General features: G+C 40.7%; 1 protein-coding gene across 1 annotated transcript in view; it reads left to right on the forward strand.

Moving 5' to 3' along the window:
• wdtc1 (WD and tetratricopeptide repeats 1) overlaps positions 1-22217 on the forward strand; it is a 44556-nt gene extending 22339 nt beyond the window's left edge. Inside the window, exons 12-16 of the mRNA XM_043717461.1 lie at positions 7311-7484; positions 14168-14403; positions 15669-15843; positions 16675-16867; positions 19153-22217. Coding sequence (XP_043573396.1) covers positions 7311-7484; positions 14168-14403; positions 15669-15843; positions 16675-16867; positions 19153-19347 — 973 coding nt within the window. The 3' untranslated portion in view covers positions 19348-22217. The remainder of the gene's footprint in view (positions 1-7310; positions 7485-14167; positions 14404-15668; positions 15844-16674; positions 16868-19152) is intronic.
• Positions 22218-22737: the final 520 nt, after the last annotated feature.

The following is a 22737-nucleotide window of genomic DNA, read 5'->3' on the forward strand; positions in this document are numbered from 1 at the left end:
GTGACCAGTGGAGTGCCACAAGGATCGGTGCTGGGCCCTCTACTTTTTGTCATTTACATCAATGATTTGGATGTGAGCATAAGAGGGACAGTTAGTAAGTTTGCAGATGACACCAAAATTGGAGGTGTAGTGGACAGCAAAGAGGGTTACCTCAGATTACAACAGGATATAGACCAGATGGGCCAGTGGGCTGAGAAGTGGCAGATGGAGTTTAATTCAGATAAATGCGAGGTGCTGCATTTTGGGAAAGCAAATCTTAGCAGGATTTATACACTTAATGGTAAGGTCCTAGGGAGTATTGCTGAACAAAGAGACCTTAAGTGCAAGTTCATAGCTCTTTGAAAGTGGAGTTGCAGGTAGATAGGAGAGTGAAGAAGGCGTTTGGTATGCTTTTCTTTTTTGGTCAGAGTATTAAGTACAGGAGTTGGGAGGTCATGTTGCGGCTGTACAGGACATTGGTTAGGCCACTGTTGGAATATTGTGTGCCATTCTGGTCTCCTTCCTATCGGAAAGATGTTGTGATGCCAGGGTTGGAGTATCTGAGCTACAGGGAGAGGCTGAAGGCTGGGCCCGTTTTCCCTAGAGCGTCTGAGGCTGAGGGGTGACCTTATAGAGGTTTACAGAATTATAAGGGGCATGGATAGGATAAATAGACAAAGTCTTTTCCCTGGAGTCAGGGAGTCCAGAACTAGAGGGCATAGGTTTAGGGTGAGAGGGGAAAGATATAAAAGAGACCTAAGGGGCAACCTTTTCACACAGAGGGTGGTACGTGTATGGAATGAGCTGCCAGAGGATGTGGTGGAGGCTGGTACAATTGCAACATTTAAGAGGCATTTGGATGGGTATATGAATAGGAAGGGTTTGGAGGGATATGGGCCGGGTGCTGACAGGTGGGACTAGATTGGGTTGGGATATCTGGTCGGCATGGACGGGTTGGACCAAAGGGTCTGTTTCCATACTGTACATCTCTATGACTCTATGATGTTCACTGTTGTAAAATTGGAAACAGGAAAGTCTATTTTTCACACAATAAGCATGCTGTCTTCCCTCCCTCTTCCCACTCTTTTCTCACCCTACCCCCTCCCCCAAAGAAAAGTAAGATAATAATGACACATTTAACATTTTGATGGATAAATATTGTCATCAGCATACAAGTTCCTTTTGCTCCTTTTAAAATCGGTGTAATGCATCCACCTGAGAGAATCTATTTTCATACTTTTATTCTGCTTTGACTTAACTTCTCATCTGAAACACAGCACTTCCAACTGGAGCAGTGGAATATCATCTGATGCCAGAAATTACTTAAATTCCCCACCCTACTTACTTAGAGATGAGTGCTACCACCTGAACCATGCTGATAAAAGGGACCCTTAAATCCAGAAGTGGAGTATTGTGGAATGGAGTCCTGAAGTCTAGCAGACATTGAGATTCCACAGCTTTGAAGAGGCAGAGTTGGCATAATCAGGATATGGGGTAAGGCTATAAGCCTTGTAGAGAAGGTACAGGAGCCAATGTCTGTCAATATTAATGTGCCAGGCCTCTTGTGGTATAGTAGTAATGTCTGTTCCTCAGAACCAGAAGGCCAGAGTTCAATCCCACCTGCTCCATGACATGTCTTAAGATTGATTAAAAATACATTATAGTCCTGCAATAAAGCAATGAGTGCATTTAACTGCTTGTCTCATATGAAAGTGATTAAATTGCCCACACATCTAATAGTATTTAATGGACGAGTTGGACCGAAGGGTCTGTTTCCATGCTGTACATCTCTATGACTCTCTGACTCTAAATGCTCCGTAGTTCACCAGTTAGAGTTTTGGGTTTTAGGAATAAAACCCCTCCACCTGGTTCTTTGTTTAATCCAGTTATGGCTAATCTGCATCAACTCTGACTATGGGTATTTCACTGAATTACAGACTGTTACAATGTAGGAGGAGGTCATTGTGCCTGCAATGGCTCTTTAAACATGCAATATTACCAAATGCCAATCTTCTTTCTCCCTGTAACCTTACACACTATTTCTGTCCAAATAATCATCCAATGACCTTTTGAATGCTTCAATTGAATCTCCTTTCACCATACTGCCAGGTTATACATTCCATACCTTAATTACTGACTGAGTGAAAATCATTTTTCTCACATCACTCTTGCTTCTTTTGCACATCTCTTGAAATCATTCTGATAACTTATCAAATCTCCTGTGAGCCATCTGTTCTCCAAAGGAAAACAGTCCCAACTTCTTCAGTCTGTACTTCTAATTAAATCTCTCATTCCTGGAACTGTTTTTTGTAAATCACTTTTGCACTCTCCAATGTATTCGCATCTTTTCTATAATGTGTACCCTTGTGGGCACCACATTACTACAGCTGAGGTTTAACAAGTGTCCTGTATAAATTCAATATCACTTCCTTGCTTTTGTATTCTATGCCCCTATTAATAAAGCTGACGACAGTGTGCGCTTTATTTACTGCTTTCTTTATTTGCCTCCCCCCCCCCAAAACACTTTGAATGATCTGTGTTAATATACACCCAGGTACAAAGTACATCACTTCACATATCGCTGCATTTGATCTCCTCTGCCAATTACCCACCCACTCCTGTTTGTCAGTGTCCTTTGAGTTCTGCACTGTTGTCCTCACAGATTCCTGAAGAAGGGCTCATGCCCGAAACATCGATTCACCTGCTCCTTGGATGCTGCCTGACCTCTGCGCTTTTCCAGCAACACATTTTCAGCTCTGATCTCCAGCATCTGCAGTCCTCACTTTCTCCTCACAGATTGCAATTTTTCCAACTTTTGTGTTATCTGCAAGCTTTGAAATTGCCCCCAGCACACCAAGATTTAGGTAATCTATATTGGGAAAAGCAAGAAAAAGTGATGAAAGTAAATCCAATCTTCGTGACTTATTTTTGGCATGTTATAAAGTAAGAAGGCCTCAGTTCTTTCCAATTCCAGGTATTTTAAATGGCAACCATCTCTCCGTAGAGAAGCTGTTGTTATTTTATATGGGACACACTTGAAGGACAGCTTAAATAAACTGCAGACTGAATTGTTAAAGTTTTTTGGATAAGCAGGAAAAAAATCACATTCTTACATGAAAAGCAAGAAGTAAAGACTTGCATTTATATGGTAGTGACTGAAACCTTGATATCCTATAGTGAGTCTGAAGTATAATCACTGTTGTAATGTAGGAAACTTTGCAGAAAGTAGTGGATGACAAGTTCTGGAAAACAGGAATGAGAAATGAAACAGCAGTCATTAGTGATGTTCATTTGAGAAATAAATATTTCCCAGAACACCAAGGAATAGCCTTACTTCAGAAGGCACACTGCTGAATTTCCCAATCTTCGAAGTGGTTGAAGGCTGAGATCGGTTATTGAACTTTATTATTCACACTTTTGAAGACACTTGAAATCACGAAGTAAAAAACTTTAATGAAGTTAAAACATAGGCAATTCACATTTTTTCGAAGCTTTTCCACTTGTACTCATTAGGACAATTTGCAAGAATACCAAAAAAAGAGGAAAACCAACATCTATACAGTATGAGGAGAATGTTGATTGGTAAGTGGATGCTGATTGGTAGAAGTGTTGCCATGGCGAATGTCAGGCTTTATTTAAAATTAAAACCAGAAGTTGATTCTAGTCAAGACATTGATCAGGACAATGAACCAGCGCTTGGCTGTCACTTATTTTGTTGAGTTGAAACCAATATAGGGCGTGTACATATATATGTTTGCGAAGAAAATTACCACTCATGTGCCATGCTGTAAGCCTGACTGACAATTCTAAATTGGTTATTCGTGTAGTTCTTTGCACAATTGGGATTATCCAACAAATATTATCCAATTGCCAAATCGCATCTAATGTTGGATACTATGTTGCAAATGCAGGCTGGTTCTTTGCGGTCTTGTTGAGCACAAGATAAAAAAAACTTTGACAAAATGTATTTTTTCAGCCATTCTCTCATTCTGTACTACCAAACAAATGTAGGCAATTCAATAGATTCATTTTGTCATACTAAATTTTAATGTTTTTCTATATAGTTTTAATTTTTGTCTGTAACACCTTGTTACTAAGGGAGAGAAATTATGATTTTATAAATAGTTTCTGAAAGAAGTTTGAGTTCAAATGGTTCAACAGAGTCTGAGAAGTTGATGTAGTAAGAGTGAGGAGGTGTAAATGTTGTCAAACTCCGAAAATGTGTGGTACAACCTCGAAGTCTGGCAACATCTGTGGAGACACCAGTATGATTACTTCAGAACTGTTCTGAAGAAGAGTCATCCTAGACTTGGAATATTAACTATTTATGTCTCCAGAAATGTTACTAGACCTGCTGAGTTTTGCCATGCAATTTTCTGATTTCAGATTTCCAGTATCAGCAATATTTTGCTTTTATATAAATGTTGTCATTGGGCATTTCAATGTTGGACTTTGACATAGAATACATCAATTGTGACCTTGGAAGTAAGAGTTATAAGTAGGATGTGTTAAAGTTGCACATGGTTTTATAACCTAAAGACTGTTGAAGCAGTGTTGAGGTTATTGTGTTTCAGGTTGCTGGACATTAAAATATTGTCAGGGCTGTGGTCATTTCCCAAGTGAATCCCAGATCTCATATTTCTGTATGGGGAGAAGTGATATGGGATGGGGGCAGAGTAATCATAGCAACAGTGTTGTCCATCTCACAGTTTCTCAGTCGGACAGTGGAGGGACTGAATATTCTGCTCCTGTTGCTGCCAGTTTCAGCATCATTTGATAATGGTTGTATTTTAATCTTTCTAATTTCCTGACTTATCCTGTTTGAACCTGATTATTCTGGAAATACAATGTCTGATTGAAGAGCAAGTCTGAAATCTATTTTATATTAACTGAGAAATAAAGGCACATTTTAGAGGATTAAATATTGGATGTGGCTCCATCTCTCTACACAGAGATCAGCACTAGAGGCAGTGCATTTTTTTTTTGATGTGTAAGTTAATTGTCTGGAGCTGGGCTAAATTTAGAGACAACCCAAATTCAGAAATGTCGTAAGCAATGAGGTTAATAACAGCCATTAAGAGAAGGTAGATAGACTGATGAAATGGGTTAACACATTGCAAATGAAATTTAAATAGGTGTGAAGTGATGCGTTTTGGTAAAAACACTGAATTAAATGGTACAATTTCAAAGGTGGTGGAAGCAAAGAGAGATATTTGAGGGTGGAAAGGCGCTTATTTTTGAAGATTACAGGACAAGTTGAAAAGGTTGCTTTAAAAAGGGTTGCCTTGTCTTTATTAGGCAGATACAGATACTACAAAAAGTCTTAAAATATACAAAAATATATCCTATGTACATTGGTTAGGACACACTTGTTATATTAAGGCCATTTCTGGCTATACATTTTAGGAAGGATTTCAAGGCCTTGGATGTTGCAGAAGAGATTTATTATAATGGATGGGGCACATGATCACATTGTCACAAAGCTAGTCTCTTTTTTTTCTAAAAGCTGTTCCTTGGCTCAAGGAGACTCTGCCCTTGATTTTCTTTTCCCCAGAGAGGCAATAAACTGGGTCAGGCTCCGATCAGTCTGGCTTGGTACAGAAATGAAAAGGATTTTGAGAGGCCTTTTGTTTATATGTAAACAGATGTGACTTCAGGCCAATGCGGTCATGTTTTAGAGGTGACCTGTATAATGAAAGGGGAGTGGACAGTGCTCTAGCTAGCTGAGCTGAGTAGTTTTAGTTCAGTCTGACCTGGTGAGAAGTTCAACAGTGAGCTGTGTGGAATATCTATCTCTCTCTCCTTCTAACTTCAATCTGTAAGCATGTGTTCCATTTATATTGGTTTTTAAAGGGAGTTTGCTTATTGGGACTGTTGTGTATATTCAGAACAGCATAATTTAAGTCTGGCTGGATAGACTAAGTTCTGTAAGGCTTCTTTTTTTTGTGTTTCATTGTGTAATTTCGTGAATAAATTTTTGTTTGTTTTAAAATCTAGTAGTCAACCTAGCTAACTTAATCGGGGAAACTTTCACTGTGCACTAACTGAAACAAATTGCAAAGTTGTGGTCTGAGCTGCCTGCTTAAGAATGTTTTGAGTGGTCTCGAATAGTCCATAACAATATGAAGAGACTAGAGAAGCTGAAGCTCTGAGAGCAGAGATGGTTCAGAGAATCTTCGTTATTTGTCAATAATTTTAATGGAGTAAATCAGGAAAACAGTGTTTGTGGTGGCAATCAATAACCAGATGAGACAGACTGAACAGAATCAGAGCATACATTAATATTTGGTTTCGTTTATATACCACAAATTACTGTAGTTTGGAATGAACTCACTGAACACAGACTTCTAAAATTGCAAATTTTTAAAATTTGCATTATATTTGAAGGGAAAGTGTTTGCAGGGCTTGAGGGACGAACATGCAATGAGATCAGCTGCTTAGCTGTTAAAGCGCAAAGGCATAATGTTGTGTGGCCTCCTCTGTGCTAAATAATTCTTATAATGTAAAGCATAGAAATGAAGTGGTTGTAGAACCTGAACCTAAACTGCTTATTTCACCTGGAGTGTCGTGTAAGGACCTAGAGGGAAAGGATCATTCCCAACCTCAAGTTCAGGGAGAGAATCCTATCATGCAGACTTTATCCAATTCAAGAGTTCTTCCGGTTTGACGAGGATAGGAATGAAACACAAAGTTTCAAAGTCACTTATGTTTTGTCATTCAGGTATGGGACAGTGTGAAATGTTACACTATATATTTGGAATAGATTTTTGTCAGATCAATGAAAGCTGTCCCCTACTTCTTGCTATTTGCTTTCTACAATAAAACAGATATTAAGGATATTTTGTGATGGTGATTATTCTATTAGTTGGAGGGCTAGTAGGTTTGAGTGTGTGTATGAATCCATTGTTTCATCGGTGTCCTTTTTAATTCTGGGCAGTAGGTCACTTTGCTGTACATATGGTCACATTTCAATTCCACAGAGAACAACAGCTTGTCATACCGAGTAGAAGAGACATATCCTTTAAGGAAAACTTGTTCTACTAGTCTCGGTGCGCAGTAGAGCTCTGCCCCATCACATTGATATTTTGTCACTCTTCTCAATCTGGTGATCACTGGACCCATGTAGCATTCAAGTTGACTGGTCTGAGCTGCTGGTGCCTATACCTGTTAGGGAGGTTCAGGAAAGGTCAATCTGTTTCTGACATCCTTAAAGCAACAAACAACTGACTTTTGAAAAGTTTGTGTCAGGTATGACTAATGCCAACTGTGGATATTTAACAAACTTGCACAACACTTGCCAGTTCTGCAATTCATTTATTTTCTTCTTGCAGTGTTCCCTATGAATTGCCACTTCACTTAGAGAGGCTGAAACAACAAGCAAATGATGCCTTCTCCCGACAACAATGGACACAGGCCATCCAACTTTACAGCAAAGCCATTCAGCAAGCACCTGGGAACCCCATGCTTTATGGCAACCGAGCAGCAGCCTTCATGAAGCGCAAGTGGTAAGGATCATTCTTGCGCTAGTAACAGAGCTGTCTCTTGTAACTTGTGAATGGCAAAATTGACAATACACCTCTGTTGTGTTTTCTTTTCTGACATGCTTTTACTAAAACTGTCATGACTGCACTATTACCTGTTTAATATTTGCACAAAGTGGAATTTTGCAAATATGAAAGCGAGTTTTGTTCAATTTCAACCTGGCAAAACATTGGGCCCAAGTGAAAATAGGAGTAACCTTTGGGAAGGATTTCAAGAGATGAGTCAAAGTAAGGGGTAACTATTTGGACTTTGGAAGGTAGGCATCAATGTGGCAGGATGGTAGAGAGTGATGTAATCTTCTTGGGGAGCCCTTCAGGATTGAGGATGATTTATTTCCGTTTCAGTTTTTTTGAATTCTGAAATAGCTAATAAGACCAGTTCACACTTTGCAGACTCGGCCACATCTGGATCCGGTGGTGCTTGGAGACATAGGAAACAAGTTGCTGGAGATGTTTGATTGCTTCAGGGATATGTTAAGGGCATCCTTAAAGTACTGTTGTCATCCTGAGAGTCATCTTGCATGTCTGAATTTGGAGTAGAGCAATTACTTCAAACGTCTGCTGTCAGGCATACAAATCACATGTCCTGCAGTGTGGAGCTGGTTTTAAATGATCTTGACACTGAACAAGCAAGGATGTTGCTGTTCGACTGTCTTTCTTGCCATGTGAATTGGAGAATCTTGTGAAGGCAGTGCTAGTGGTACGTCACCAGCAGTGCCTGCTGTTGGTTGTCCTTGTCTCTAAAACCTGTACAAGTGGGGGAAGCACTGATGTCCAATAAACTGTGAGCTTGGTCTCAAGCTTAAGATCCTGGTCCCCAAATACCCTTTTCCCAAGTTGGTTGAAGGCTAATCTGGCATATTGATGAAATTCACCTCCTCCATCTTTGTCTGCATTTGCTGAGTAATATGGAAAACAGTGCATGTTTTCAAAGATTTTAACTTTGATCTTGATAAATGGGAGCTGGTTGGAAGAGGCCCTGTTTCTAAGCTTTAAGTGAAAGGTCTATTTTCTTGCACACTTTGGAGAAGATGTCACCTGCATAGTGGAGCTGCAATGATTTTAGTTTTAGATTGAAGGCAGTGTGAATTCAAAAGATTCCCATCTGTTGTATAGATTATTTCCAGACTTGTTGGTTATTTGCTGGAGATGTGTTGAAATATTATATGGGAACAGGATAAGGCCATTCAACCGTTCAAGCCTGTTTCACTATTCAGTGAAATCGTGGCTGATCTGTGGCGTAACTTCATATACCTGCCTTCAGACCATATCCCTTAATACCTTTGTTTAACAAAACATTATTTCTAAGGTTTAAAATTAACTGATCCTGCATCCATTGCCATTTACGAAAAAGAGTTCCAAATGTCTCCCACTCGTTGTGCACAGAAGTGCTTTCTAACATCTCTCCTAAACGGTCTGCCCCAATTCTCTGACTGTGCTCCCTAGTTTTGGAATCCACAACCAGTGGAAATAGCTCATCTTTGTCTACCCTCTTTTTTTTCATGTTTAATATTTTGATTATAGTGAGGGAGGTGGAGAAGAGGGTTGATACAATAACAAGGTTGCCATAATGGGTGACTTTAACTTTGCCAATATTGACTGGGACCCCCTTAGAGGAAGAGGCTTAGATGGGGCAGAATTTAAGTGTATACACAGTACATGGCTCATCCAACTAGAGGAGGGGCCATACTGGACCTTGTGTTGGCTAATGAGTCTGGCTAGGTGACTGACCTTTCAGTGGGAGAGCATTTTGGAAAGAGTGATCATAACTCCTTACGTTTTTAAAGAAAGCTATGAGTAAGAATAAGTCAGGACCTTGTGGAGAGGTAGTAAATTGGGGGAATGGCAAACTATATCAGTATTAGGCAGAAGTTAGGGAGTGTTAATTGGGAGGAGCTGTTATTGGGCAAGTCCACATTTTGACACATGGGAGTTGTTTAAAGACCTACTTATGAGAGTTCAGGACTGGCATCTTCCAGTAATGATGAAAGACAAGGATAGCAAGGTGAGGGACCCTTGGATAACGAGGGAGGTTGTGCATTTAGTCAGAAGGGTAAAAGAAGCATATGTAAGGTTTTTGAAGCTAAAATTGGTCTGGGCCATGAGGAATGTGAAGAAAACAGGAAAGAACTTAAGCAGCGACTTGGAAAAGCAAGAAGGGACCATGAAAAGACCTTAGCAAGTAAGGTTAAAGAGATTCCTAAGGCATTCTATACATACATTATAAAACCAAGAGGATAACTAGGGAGAATGTAGTACTACTCCAGGATAAAGGAGGGAACTTGTGCTTGGAGGCAGAGAATGTGGGTGAGATCCTAGATAAGTACTTTGTTTCAGTATTCACCCAGGAGAAGGATACGGAGGATAGTGAGATTAGTGTGGAGCCTGCTAATATGCAAGGGCGTTTTGGGATCAAGCAAAAAGTAGTGTTGGGTCTCTTGAAGAGCATTAAGGTGGATAAGTTACCAGACCTGGATGGTATCTACTCAGGTTATTGAGAGAGGCAAGAGAGGAGATTGCTGGGGCCTTGACCAAGATCTTTGTATCCTCACTGGCCATTGGAGAGGTCCTGGAGGACCGGCAAGTAGCTAATGTTTCCTCTGTTCAAGAAGGGAAATGGGGATAATTCAGGAAACTACAGACTGATGAGTCTTACTTTGGTGATTGGGAAACTATTGGAGAGAATTCTTAGGGTAGGATTGATGCGTATTTGGAAAAATATGGTCTAATTAGGACAGTCAGCATGGCTTCGTGCAGGGCAGGTCATGTCTTACTAACTTGATTGAATTTTTCAAGAGGTGACGATGAGAGTAGAGCAATGGACATTGTCTACGTGGATTTTAGTTAAGGTCCTTCATGGTAGGCACATACAGAAGATTAACATGCATGGGATCCATAGTGACTTGGAAGTTGGATTCAGAATTGGCTTGCCGGTAGAAGGCAGAGAGTAGTGGTTGAAGGGTGTCTTTCCGGCTGGAGGTCCGTGACTAGTGGTGTTCCGCTGGGATCCATACTGGGACCTCTGCTGTTTGCGATAGATATGAATAACTTGGATGAAAATGTCGATGGGTGGGTTAGTAAGTTTGCAGACGACACAAAGATCAGTGGATAGAGTAGAAGGTTCCTGAAAAAGGGCTTATGCCCGAAACGTCGATTCTCCTGTTCCCTGGATGCTGCCTGACCTGCTGCGCTGTTCCAGCAACACATTTTCAGCAGAGTAGAAGGTTGCCAAAGGATACAGCAGGATACAGATCTGTTGTAGATATGGGTAGAGAAAAGGCAGGTAGAGTAAATGTGAGGTGCTGCGCTTTGCTTTTCCTGAAAATTTGATCTCTCATACAGTTAATGGCAGGACTCTGAACTGCATTGATGTACAGAGGAATCTTGGGGTTCAAATGCATAGCTCCATAAAAGTGACCACACAAGTAGATAAGGTGGTAAAGAAGATGTATTGCATGCTTGCCTTTATTAGTGGGGTAATTGAGTACAAGAGTCAGGGTGTCATGTTGCAGCTTTATAAGACTTGTTGTGGGTTTAACGGCTCATTCTTGTGCTGTATTGTTCTATTTCTGTGATAACACAGCTTTTTCTGACCCCAGTCTTCACTCAGATGGGGTTTAAGCTTGTTCCATTTGGGAGGATCACAGTTTGAATCTCATCGTGGATTAGGCAGAGTTTGGTGACAAGTTTGAAGTTGGACAAATTTTAAGGAGGTTGTCCGTAATCCATCTTAATTGACACAGTCAAAGGCCACAGAAGTGTTCGAGTTCATGAATGATAGTGTTTGGCCATGCTGTCCTCTAGGTTCTTTCCACAAAGCTTGAGCAGAAGGACAGAGTAGAGAAGGTGCTAAATAGACCAGAGATTTATGGCCACTAAGTGCAAGTAGAAGCTGTATTTCATTATTATTCTCAGCAGAGTCACAGCCTGGCTCTTGTTTTGTAAAATAACTCATAATCCCCCAGAATTTAATATAATTGCCATCTCATACGATTTAAAACATTCGTAACCTTGGGGGGGTGTGAATTTTAAAACCCTTAGACTATTGCGTATCACTTTGTTTAAAAAGCAACATTAAGCTTTTATTTTGAAGTTTAAATTTTTTTTTGAGTTCATTTGTTAGCAATAGTCTCTGACTGAGACCTGACGGTTACATTTATGTGAGCAGATGCTGGCTGCCTAAGATGATTGATAATGGTTATGATGCCAGAGTTCAAATCCTACCATGGAAAAGCTAAAATTTACATTTAGTAAATCTGTTTTAATCTGAGAGTTAGTGTCAGGAAAATTGTTGGATTTTTTTTGTAAAATTCCAACCTGTTCACCAATATTCCTCAAAAGAGGGAATTTGGCCAGCCTTGCCCATGTGTAACTTTATCCCATACGACATTGCTGTTGATTAGCAGTTGATTAGATTAGATTAGATTACTGACAGTGTGGAAACAGGCCCTTCGGCCCAACAAGTCCACACCGACCCACCAAAGCGCAACCCACCCATTCCCCTACATTTACCCCTTTACCTAACACTACAGGCCAATTCACCTGACCTGCACATCTTTGGACTGTGGGAGGAAACCGGAGCACCCGGAGGAAACCCACGCAGACACGGGGAGAATGTGCAAACTCCACACAGTCAGTCGCCTGAGTCGGGAATTGAACTCAGGTCTCTGGCGCTGTGAGGTAACAGTGCTAACCACTGTGCCACCGTGCCACCCAAATGCAGTTGATTAGCAAGCAATTTATGTAATCTTGCCAAATCCCCCAATATTCTGAAAAATAAAGTGAAATAAAAACTTTTAGTCATGTGGTTCAATGCATAACAGCCTGGTGGTAATTTAATAATGTCAGAAAATCATTTCTAGTCTGCAGTCAGTCAGTTTCAAACAATGGAATGGTATTTTTAAAGACTTTGAGGAGAAAGTGAGGTCTGCAGATGCTGGAGATCAAAGTTGAAACTTTATTGCTGGAACAGCACAGCAGGTCAGGCAGCATCCAGGGAACAGGAGATTCGACGTTTCGGGCACAGGCCCTTCTTCAGGAATGAGCAGAGAGTGTTCAGCAGGACCAAGTGGAAAATGAAGTGTTGTTCTTTGAACTTGCGTTAAGGAACACTGCAACAGATCTGGGACAGAAATGTTGGTGTAGGAACACAGTGGTGTGTTGAAGTGGAGGCAGTGGGAAACTCTGGGTCATGTTTTACAGACAGAGTGTAGGTGTTCAGCAAAGCGGTCATCAAATCTGTGTTTCATCTCCCCCGATATACAGGAGACCACATTCTGAGCAGTGAATGAAATAAATGAGTTGAGAGAAGTGCAGGTAAGCTGCTGCTTCACCTGGAAGGTGTGCCTGAGGCCTTGGATACTGAGGTTGGAGGAAGTAAATCGGCAAGTAAGTCACCTTGTGCAAGACCAACCCCTTCCCACAAACGTCACTTCAATATATTACCACCTTTCCTGAGCTGTTAACAGTTCTGATGAAGAATCGCCAGACTCGAAATATTATCTTGCTTTCAAAGAACACAGAACATTACAGCACAGTCCAGGCTCTCTGACCCTCAATGTTGTGCTGACCTGTGAAACCAGCCTGAAGCTGAACTAACCTGCATTGTTGCATTATCATCCATATGTTTATCCAATGGCCATTTAAAAAGACATTAAAGTCGGTGAGTCTACTACAGTTGCAGGCAGGGAGTTTCACGCCATTACTACTCTCTGAGTAAAGAAACTACCCCTCTGACATCTGTCCTATATCTATCACCGCTCAATTTAAAGCTATGTCCTCTCATGCTAGCCATCACTATCCGAGGAAAACGTCTCTCTCTGCTAACACTATCTAATCCTCTGATCATCTTTCACATCTCTATTAAGTCACCTCTCAACCTCTTCCTTCTAACGAAAACAGCCTCAGGTCACTCAGTCTTTCCTCAGAAGACCTTCCTTCCATTCTTCTTGACCTCTCCGCCTCCATCCTACTCCGACCTATCACCCTCACCTTGACCTCTTTCCACCTATCACATTTCCAACGCCCCTCCTCCAAGTCCCTCCTCCCTACCTTTTATCTTCTCCTGCTGAACACTCTCTGCTCATTCCTGAAGAAGGGCCTGTGCCCGAAACGTCGAATCTCCTGTTCCCTGGATGCTGCCTGACCTGCTGTGCTGTTCCAGCAATAAAGTTTCAACTATTTTTAAAGACTGCCATTGGTGAATCAGCCTTTTATTAATTACATTCGGCAGTAAGCACCCAAATTGAGATGTACGGCACGGAAACACCCTTTGGTCCAACTCGTCAAGGCTGACCAGATATCTTAAATTAATCTAGCCCCATTTGCTAGCACTTTTCCATATCCCTCTAAACCCTTCCTATTCATGTACCCATCTAGAGTCAGAGGTTTGAAAATTGAAATGTCTTCATTTGTGGCTGATTCAATGTACTCTGATCTCGCATTCACTGCATGAGAATTTTAACAGCAAAATATTTAAGATCACTTGTGTTCTCTTAAATGTACTTTTATTTGTTTGGTATTTTCAATTATTAGATCTGATCTATATTGATCTTCTATTCATTATAAAGATAGGCTAGCTGCTCAGTAACTTTGACAGCATGACCTCTAGTTTATTGATTAGAGTGTCCAATTTCTGTTGTCTTCAGGGATGGAGACCATTATGATGCCCTTAGAGATTGCTTGAAAGCAATTTCTTTGAATCCCTCCCACCTGAAGGCCCACTTCCGTCTAGCACGTTGTTTATTCGAGTTAAAGTATGTTACTGAGGCTCTGGAGTGCCTCGATGACTTTAAGGGCCGCTTTCCTGAACAAGCCCACAGCAGCGCCTGTGATGCATTGGACCGAGATATCAAGGCTGTGCTCTTTGCAAAGACTGACAACTGTGAGTTTTGACAATGTCTTTTTGTTCTTCAACTTTATTTGTGAACATTAGGGGATAAAATAATCGAACTAAGAGTGTAAGGCTGTATTTGTAAAAATAAAATCCCACCAACCACTGTATGGAGAAAGATACAGTGGGAGTGCTAGCACAAGCTCTCCTAATTTGGATTTACTGGCACCAGTTACCAGCTGCTAGCTGTGGGGTGAGGCGCTCAGACATCTAGAATTTATTGAAATTGCTAAGATGTAATTAAACTTTGTGGAACTGCACTGTTCCAGCATACAAATAGTCCATTCATAATTTTATTCAGTGTTTTATTCAGCCTTTTCTAATCTCACTTCTGTGCTTGCACCCCATAACCTTTAATATCCCATCTAGTCTAATCTTACCCTCTAGACTCTTCCTCTCCTTTAAAATCACAAATTATCTTTCTAAATGTATTGCCTCCTGTGTTTCTAAATTGAACTGCTTCTGCCACCTATCTTTGTCCTCCTACAGATTTTTCGTGATCTATCAGAATTTGCCAGACGACAATACAATTTATTTAATAAAGCCTTTAATATATCCTATCCACGTCACAGAAAGAGGTAGTTGAGGTCATCTAACATGCTAGGAGAAATCTGGAATTACGAGTTTTGAGATCATTTTTAAAGATGGACAGCGAATTAGAGAACAGGAAGGTGTTCCAGCAGACAGTGCAACTACCTTTCTCAATCAACCAGTAAAGGGGTGAGGGATCAGAGACAGCAGTAAATTGCATGAACCCCAGGGTCAGAGGGGGAAAAGTTGCACGAAGTACGAGAGTGGATGCGCTCAGATGGTAGGAGAGGCTGTGGAAAGGAGGACAGGATTTTAAATTTAAAATATTGGAAAGCAAAGTTCCACTTGGCCAGAGGATTGGAGGATAGCAAATGTGGCACCACCATTCAAGAAGGGTGATAGGGATAGACTAGGGAAGTACAAGACTGGGCTGGGAGAGCAGCCTATAAACTCTGTTGGGAGTGACTAACTCCACAGCCCCCCCTCCATTGATATTGAATAGGAGCTTGAATACTTGGATTCATGGAGACATGGGCAGTTTGTAGCTGTTAACCTCCTGTTATTAGCTATACCTTCAACATGAATGAAACGGCGGTTTTGATTAGCCTAACTACTCTGACAGTACCAGCCCTGGAGAGAGGGCAATAGCAACTTCAATTTTAGTAAGTTTATTTTATGTAACCAATGTTTGAATTGAGTTACTTTTTTTTTCTCTGGTTTTACAGCTGATGAGAAGAAGGCAGGAACAACCACCCCAATCCGTATCCGATCAAGCAGCAGGAAAGATTCCATCTCCGATGATGAAGTGATTCTGAGGGAACGAGGTTATGATTACAAGTCACGGTATTGTGGCCACTGTAATACCACCACAGATATTAAAGAAGCCAACTTCTTCGGGAGGTAATTTCCTAATTAAGGTGTTGTTTAAGACTCTTAAACCATTTGGAGTGTATACAGAAATCAAGTTTTGAATCTATTGCAGCAAAAAAGTGACTTGAAAGGATTGAAATTGTATTCAGAGCCTATTATATCCCTACTTGCAGGTAAAGATCCAAACTGAGTAAATATTAGGGAAGGGGATGCATTTCTTAGGTTACTTAGTAATATTCTTATCCTCCTTCCCAGAGGTTGCTGTTATACTCTAACCAGTGCCTTTGATACCTCCAATTTGGGCTAATCTGTTTGGCATACTACCCTGCACTCTCTATGAACTTGAACTCATTCAGAACTCTGTATCCAAACTCTCCACATCCTGTTTACTCATTACCCATGCTTGACATACATTGGATCAAAATTCTCAATCTTATATACAAGCTCCCCAAAACTTTAATGCTTTATATCTCTGTAATCTCCTTTTAGACATACAACCTTCCATGGAGTCTGCTGATACTGTACTCAAGTGACTTTGTATGGACATTATAGTTGTCAGGGTGGGACTCTGAATTGAGCTTTATTCTGATGTTATAGGCTGCACTTTTATTCACAATTCATTGGCTGCTAATTGTTCATCTTTGACTCAGTCATTGAAAACACTCATTGTTCTTAGTGCTGGAATAGTGACAGTAAACACACTCTGATTCACTGTCTGAAACTTAGTCTGCCGTGGGATATGAGAGATGGTCCTTGGTGAATAAAAGGGATGAGCATACTTAAAGGGTAGTCTAGTTAACTGGTTAAAATTGTTTGAGTTTTGTGACACGTTCCTGGCATGAATTTTTCTTACCTTTTCAGTAATGGCCAATACATTGTCAGCGGTTCTGATGATGGATCCTTCTTCATCTGGGAGAAAGAGACAACAAATCTTGTTCGTGTTCTTCAGGGTGATGAGTCGATTGTAAATTGTCTGCAGCCTCACCCGAAACACTGCTTCCTTGCAACAAGTGGTATTGATCCTGTGGTTCGCCTCTGGAGCCCACGACCAGAAGTATGACCTCTGAGTGTGACGATAGACCCTGTAGTGATTGTCCAAATAGGAGGGAACAAGAGCTAGCTGCTGATCCAACACTAACCCAACTAACACCGATCAGTTCTTTGGATGGTTATGATAGAATTTATAATTGAAGGGGAATCCAAAATTATGGATCATAAATATAAGACAGTAATAAATTCCTTTACTCAGTAGTTAAAATGTGGAACTTGCTATTGCATGGTTGAGGCAAGTAGCATCAATAGATTATAGGGAGTTAGATAAATGTGAATGTGAAAGGAATGTGAAGCTATCTTGGAGGTACATACATACGTGTGTGTGTGTGTAAGCACAGGCATACATTAGTTGAGCTTATTGGGCCTTTGTTATAATTTCTATGTATTATATAGAAACAAAATTCTAAATGGTTGGTCTTCCCAAGTTGCCATACAATGTGTTATATAAATTGGCTTTTAAATTGTACTGGATAAGCAGAAGAATCCTCCAACTAAACTTTGGGAAGACTGAAACCTTTGTCCCGGTCCCTACTACATACTGTACTCCCTAACAATAACTTCACCTCTTTTCCTGGCAATTATCTGAAGCTGAACCAGGCTATTCACAACCTTGATATTGTATTTGGTCCTGAGTTGAGTTCCTAACCACATCTCTGTGCCATTATAATGACTGCTGATTTTCATCTCTGTACTGTCACCTGTCCCTGACCATTTTATATCATTGCTGCATGCCTTTGTTACCTATAAATTTGACCACTTTGACACACACATAGCCAGCCTCCCACCATTTTACTCTCCATAAACTTTGGTCATCCAAAATTATGTTGCCTGCGTCCTAACTCGCATTAAGACTCATGCACAGATTATATGTGTTTGCTAACTTACATAACACTTACATTTTAAAATTCTGATCCTTGTTTTCAAATTCAACTTTGGTATACCTCTTCTTATCTCAGTTATCTCCTCCATCTCGAGTTTAATTGCTCCACTGTTGGTGGTTATGAATTCACATGCCAAGGCCCTAAACTGTTAAATTCCCTTCCTAAAAGCTTGTTGTCTCTGTTCCCTTCTTATTTAAGATACTCCTTTAAAACCTACTTCTTTGGTCAAACTTTTGGTTATCTGCTGTGAAGTCTCATGTGGCTTGATAACATTGAGATGCTCCTGTGAAACACACTGAGACACTTTATTATGTTAATGGCTTCATATCAATACGTTGTTTGGAATGTGACGAAATGAAAACAGTAAAAACCTCCCAAACAGATCTGGTGTCAATAGGAATCCACAAACAGGAGAGCAGAGCAGCACGATGATTCAGTAGTTAGCACTGCTGCCTCCCAACACCAGGGACCTGGGTTTGATTCCACCCTTGTGTGACTGTGTTTGTGTGGAGTTTGTACATTCTCTGTGTCTGTGTGGGTTTCCTCTGGGTGCTCCACTTTCCTCCCACAGTCTAAAGATGTGGAGGTTAGGGTGAATTAGCCATGCTAAATTTCCCCATAGTGTCCAGGGATGTGCAAGCTAGTTGGATTAGCCATGGGAAATGCAGAGTTATGGGGATAGAATAGATCTAGATGGAATGCTGTTCGGAGGGTCAGTATGGATAAGATGGGCCAAATGACCTGTTTCCACATTGTAGGGATTCTGAGAAGCCATGAGGAGGTATGACTTGGAAGTGCCGATGTTGGACTAGGGTGGACAAAGTTAAAAATCGCACAATGTCAGACTATAGCCATTTCTTCGTCAGGTGGACAACACCTGATGAAAGAACCGTGCTCTAAAAGCTAGTGCTTTCAAATAAATCTGTTGGATTATAACCTGGTGTTATGTGATTTTTAACTGTGGGGAGATAGTATACTAAATATGCTTTGTTGAAATAAAGCCTAAGCTTTGATTTTTAACTTTGTGTAACTGTAGGTCAGTTAATGGGTGATTGGGTCACTAGTCGGGTTTTGTTGTTGGAATTCTTTAACTCACATTGGTTTATGAAGGAAGATAATTGTTCTCACACAGCTTAAACTATCAAGGATTGAGGTAAGAGACAGTAACTTCTGAAAAGGAAGTTGTAACAAGGAGGGGGCTGTTGTATAAACTGACTAATGTTATGCACAATAACAAATTTTAAAATAAAACAAACTTAAAATGGCAGCAAGTTAACCTTGCATGGAGCATTGCATTGTGTCACCAATGCTGTACTATCCTGCTCCCATGCTGAACCTAAGTATTAGACTGAGGGTGTAATCTAGTGTGGTGGAGGAGCTGATGCTTATTTTTTTTCTTCTGCAGAGTGAAGATCAAAATGAGCGAGTAATTGAAGATATGGAGGGAGCTTCACAGGCAAATCAGCGGCGAATGAATGCAGATCCCCTTGAAGTTATGCTCTTAAATATGGGATACAGAATCACTGGACTAACCAACAGTGGGATGGCTTCAGATGATGAGGAAAACTCTGAAGGCCAGGTGCAGTGCCGGCCAAGCTAAGTAGCGTCCCAACAGTAGCGTACCAGGGACAGACCAGGGAACAACTCTCATTTCAGTGTGTCTGTGGCTGAAAACACTGCACTGTCCTCAGCTACGCACCAAATGCTTTGTTTAGGAAGCAATGAAAGGGTTTGCATTCTTTCTAACATCTATCAGACTCCTTTATGGATGAGCCCTATTCCATCTGCAGAAGTCTGAGAGTGATGCTGCTACCCTCTCAGGAACACCTAACTGGGCCAGACTTGGCCTGGGATGCATACAGGAGGCCTCACGTTTCTGAAAAAGACACATTTGATAAGCAGATCGTTTTGTAAATTGTCTAGATGCTGCTTTCAGTTTGTATAAATGCTTCCTGCTCTATCACATTCAGTCCCTTTTGTAGTAATGGATTCTGCAAAGGCCAATAATATTGAGGTAAACTGCACTCCCTTTGTAGCTCTTAAATCATCAGTTAGAGCTGCAGGGCAATCTGATGCAGCCTTCATTGCAGACATGAGAGAGCCATGACTGCTAGTCACTATCATACTTGAGTCCCTCTGCTGCTTTTGGCCCAGTTTGCAATATGCATACAGAATATATAGCTGTACATGACCTGGGGATTGCTGCGTCATCATTTAAGGGTTATAAGAATGTGAGCACATGAGATGAATTCACAATGTACATGCAACAAAGAGACTGTTCATGGTGAAGTATGAGAAGTGTGTCAGAACTACCCCAACGTTGTATGTGAACAGCCTGGCAATTGGTTGTTGGGGAAAGGTGCCTACACCCATCTGTCTCTTGTACTATCTAGTCCCCCAGTCTTGGCTGTCTGTTCACTTTGTCTTTTTCACTGCTTCAAATTGAGCTCTTGAAGCACTGATTCTGTGAACAACTTGTTCACAGCCTCCAGTGTTTGCAAATCTGATACTGCCCTCTCCTAGAATGCACTTTTCTTGAGTGTCCCCAAAACTCAGCATTGCAGTACCAAGCTCCAGGTCCTTGAGAACTTGGGAACAAATATTCCATTTGCAAACCTAATTTAGAAAGAATGGTGGTGGGGTGGGGGGAAGATTTGAGTATTGTTTGTTTCTTCTGCTGGCTGCTGCGTTTTGATTTCTATTTTAATGTATAAGCTAATTTAAGTATTCAGCTGTCAGCTTTGAGAAGAAATAGGAATGTCATGGGTAAAGCTTGTGAAGGGATGTTTGATTTAATTCTCATTACTGTTAATGGTATCAGATTTTGTTGGACATTCAGGTAGAAACTGTAGCCTGTGTAGAAGAGAATGTTTGTTTCAGTTCTGGGTAAATTGGGTAACAATGTGTGAAAGGTTGGAGAGGGGAAGCTGATGCAGTAGGTACTAATTGAAACCAACACCAAACTGCAGCTATTCTGTTGTAGCACTGACCCAAGAAATATTAGCAAAGAGAAACAGAGTGCACACACTGACTGGCAAAATGGGTAAGGAAGCTGTCATTTCTACATCTGGAGCCTAGTGAAATCTAATGGAGAGGGCATCCTGCCTCTCAGTATATAGCTTCAGATCCTGAGTTTCAGAAGGTTCCAGTCAGTGAGCAAAAATCTGTTATCTGAATGGAAGTGCCAACAAAGAGGCACATCTGGGAAGTGGAGTGTTTTATTGACATGGCAAGGGATGATGTTTTATGGTGGTGTGGATGTTTAAAGGGGTGCTGCTTTCAAAGGGCATGGTATGAAGAGGCTGTGGTGTGTATAGTAAAAGTGGGGATTAGGTGCTGTGCATTGACATTTGTGATGAATGATACTCTTAAGTGTGTGTACACTGTTATAGAGGCCATTTTAATCACCATTGATCAGTTCACTTCCAGGACAAAGATCGATTTGCACACAGAGGCTCGTCTGTTCCAAGTTCTTTTCTTTTAAGGCATGTCCAATTGCATTACACTGAACTGAAGACAAATTTGTGTAAAAGCAGTCAGTTGGAATGATTTGATCATCTTTTTATTTTGCTAGCCAATTATTTGCTGATTTCATGAAAAAACAATAGCATCATTGGCTGCAGTATGCAAAGCTCAGTTTAAAAATTCCTTTGCCTGTTCAGTAAAAACTGAACATGATTTGTTCAGTTGCTGTTCATCTGAGTATCCTTGCAGTTATTGTCAATGGCCAAATGATCATCTAAACTAGTTAGTGATCAGTTTCTGGGAGAGTGAGCTGCTGGGTATTTGTATGCAGGTGTTTCCTGAAATCTTCCCTTGCGTCTGTAGGGTTAGAATTCAACTAGGAGATGACCAATAGCAGAATGAAGGTCTAAACCCAGATCAGAGGCTGTGGTGGAGAAGCAGGCTTAATTGAAATTTTGCCAGAACGCCATTTTATTACAAGCTATTCCCATCATCAGCTGTTGTGTGACTGCATTGTTAAATTATATTTCTAAGTATAATTTAGGTTTTGGTGGGATTGTTGCTTGTTTGCAATTGCTTGAGCACCTTGGTCTGAAGCTCTAACTCCTTATGGTCAGTGTGTTAAATGGAAAAGTAGATCAGTGGGGTGGAGTAGGTGGATGAGTTTAGTCACTGTACTAAATAGTGCTGTGCAGTAATCATCTTCCCACTCCTCCCACCCAATCCATGAGCTCAATGCCAATTGTGTGTTTAAACCTCACTCAGTTTGTTGCTCCTATCCTCCTCGTCTGTGATTTGATGAGGAATCATCCGTGGGAAGCTGCTAACTGTAAAAATTAAATTGTTAATCCACGGTTGCGATGAGTTTAAAGCCAGCATTAAATGGCGAGTTTAGCAGAATGCTGTTTGGTTTGGTTGCTAAGAATTCATACTTGTATAGGGGCTGCTGCTTTAAGTTTGTAGTTATTCCCAATGTACATCAGTGCAATAAAAACACAAACCACAGTAAAATGCTTGAAATTAAATACTAAATGTGCTGCACTCTCTAACTACGACATCTGCACACATCTCAGGTTGGCTGGAAGTTATGGTTTCAAGTCCCACTCTCTAGAGTATGAAATCCAGACTGACACTCCAATGCAGATGTGATGCTAACAGGAAGGTCCTCTTGCCACCTCAGAATTTTTTTTTACATTCAACTAAGGTTCCTAGGAGAAGAACAGAAGTCCTGAGGCCTGTCATAACTGTTATTAAAATAGAATAATCAGATTATTTATCCCTTTGTTGAATCTTTAGTGGTAGCTGTATTTCCTTTATAGTACAGCTGTGACACTTCAAGAGCTCTTTACAGGCTATGGAGTGTTTGGGTCATTGAGGACACACTCTCAATTTGAAAGTCTGTCTTTTCTACTTTTAAACCCAATTCTTCATGCCCAAGTAGAGCGCTCGGAGTAACCACTGATTCGCAGATCAATGAATCATCAGTCGGTTCTGTAAATACTTGATGCTTTTAATTGGGCTGGAG

The sequence above is a fragment of the Chiloscyllium plagiosum genome, chromosome 27 (genome assembly GCF_004010195.1).
Source record: "Chiloscyllium plagiosum isolate BGI_BamShark_2017 chromosome 27, ASM401019v2, whole genome shotgun sequence".
Taxonomy (NCBI): domain Eukaryota; kingdom Metazoa; phylum Chordata; class Chondrichthyes; order Orectolobiformes; family Hemiscylliidae; genus Chiloscyllium; species Chiloscyllium plagiosum.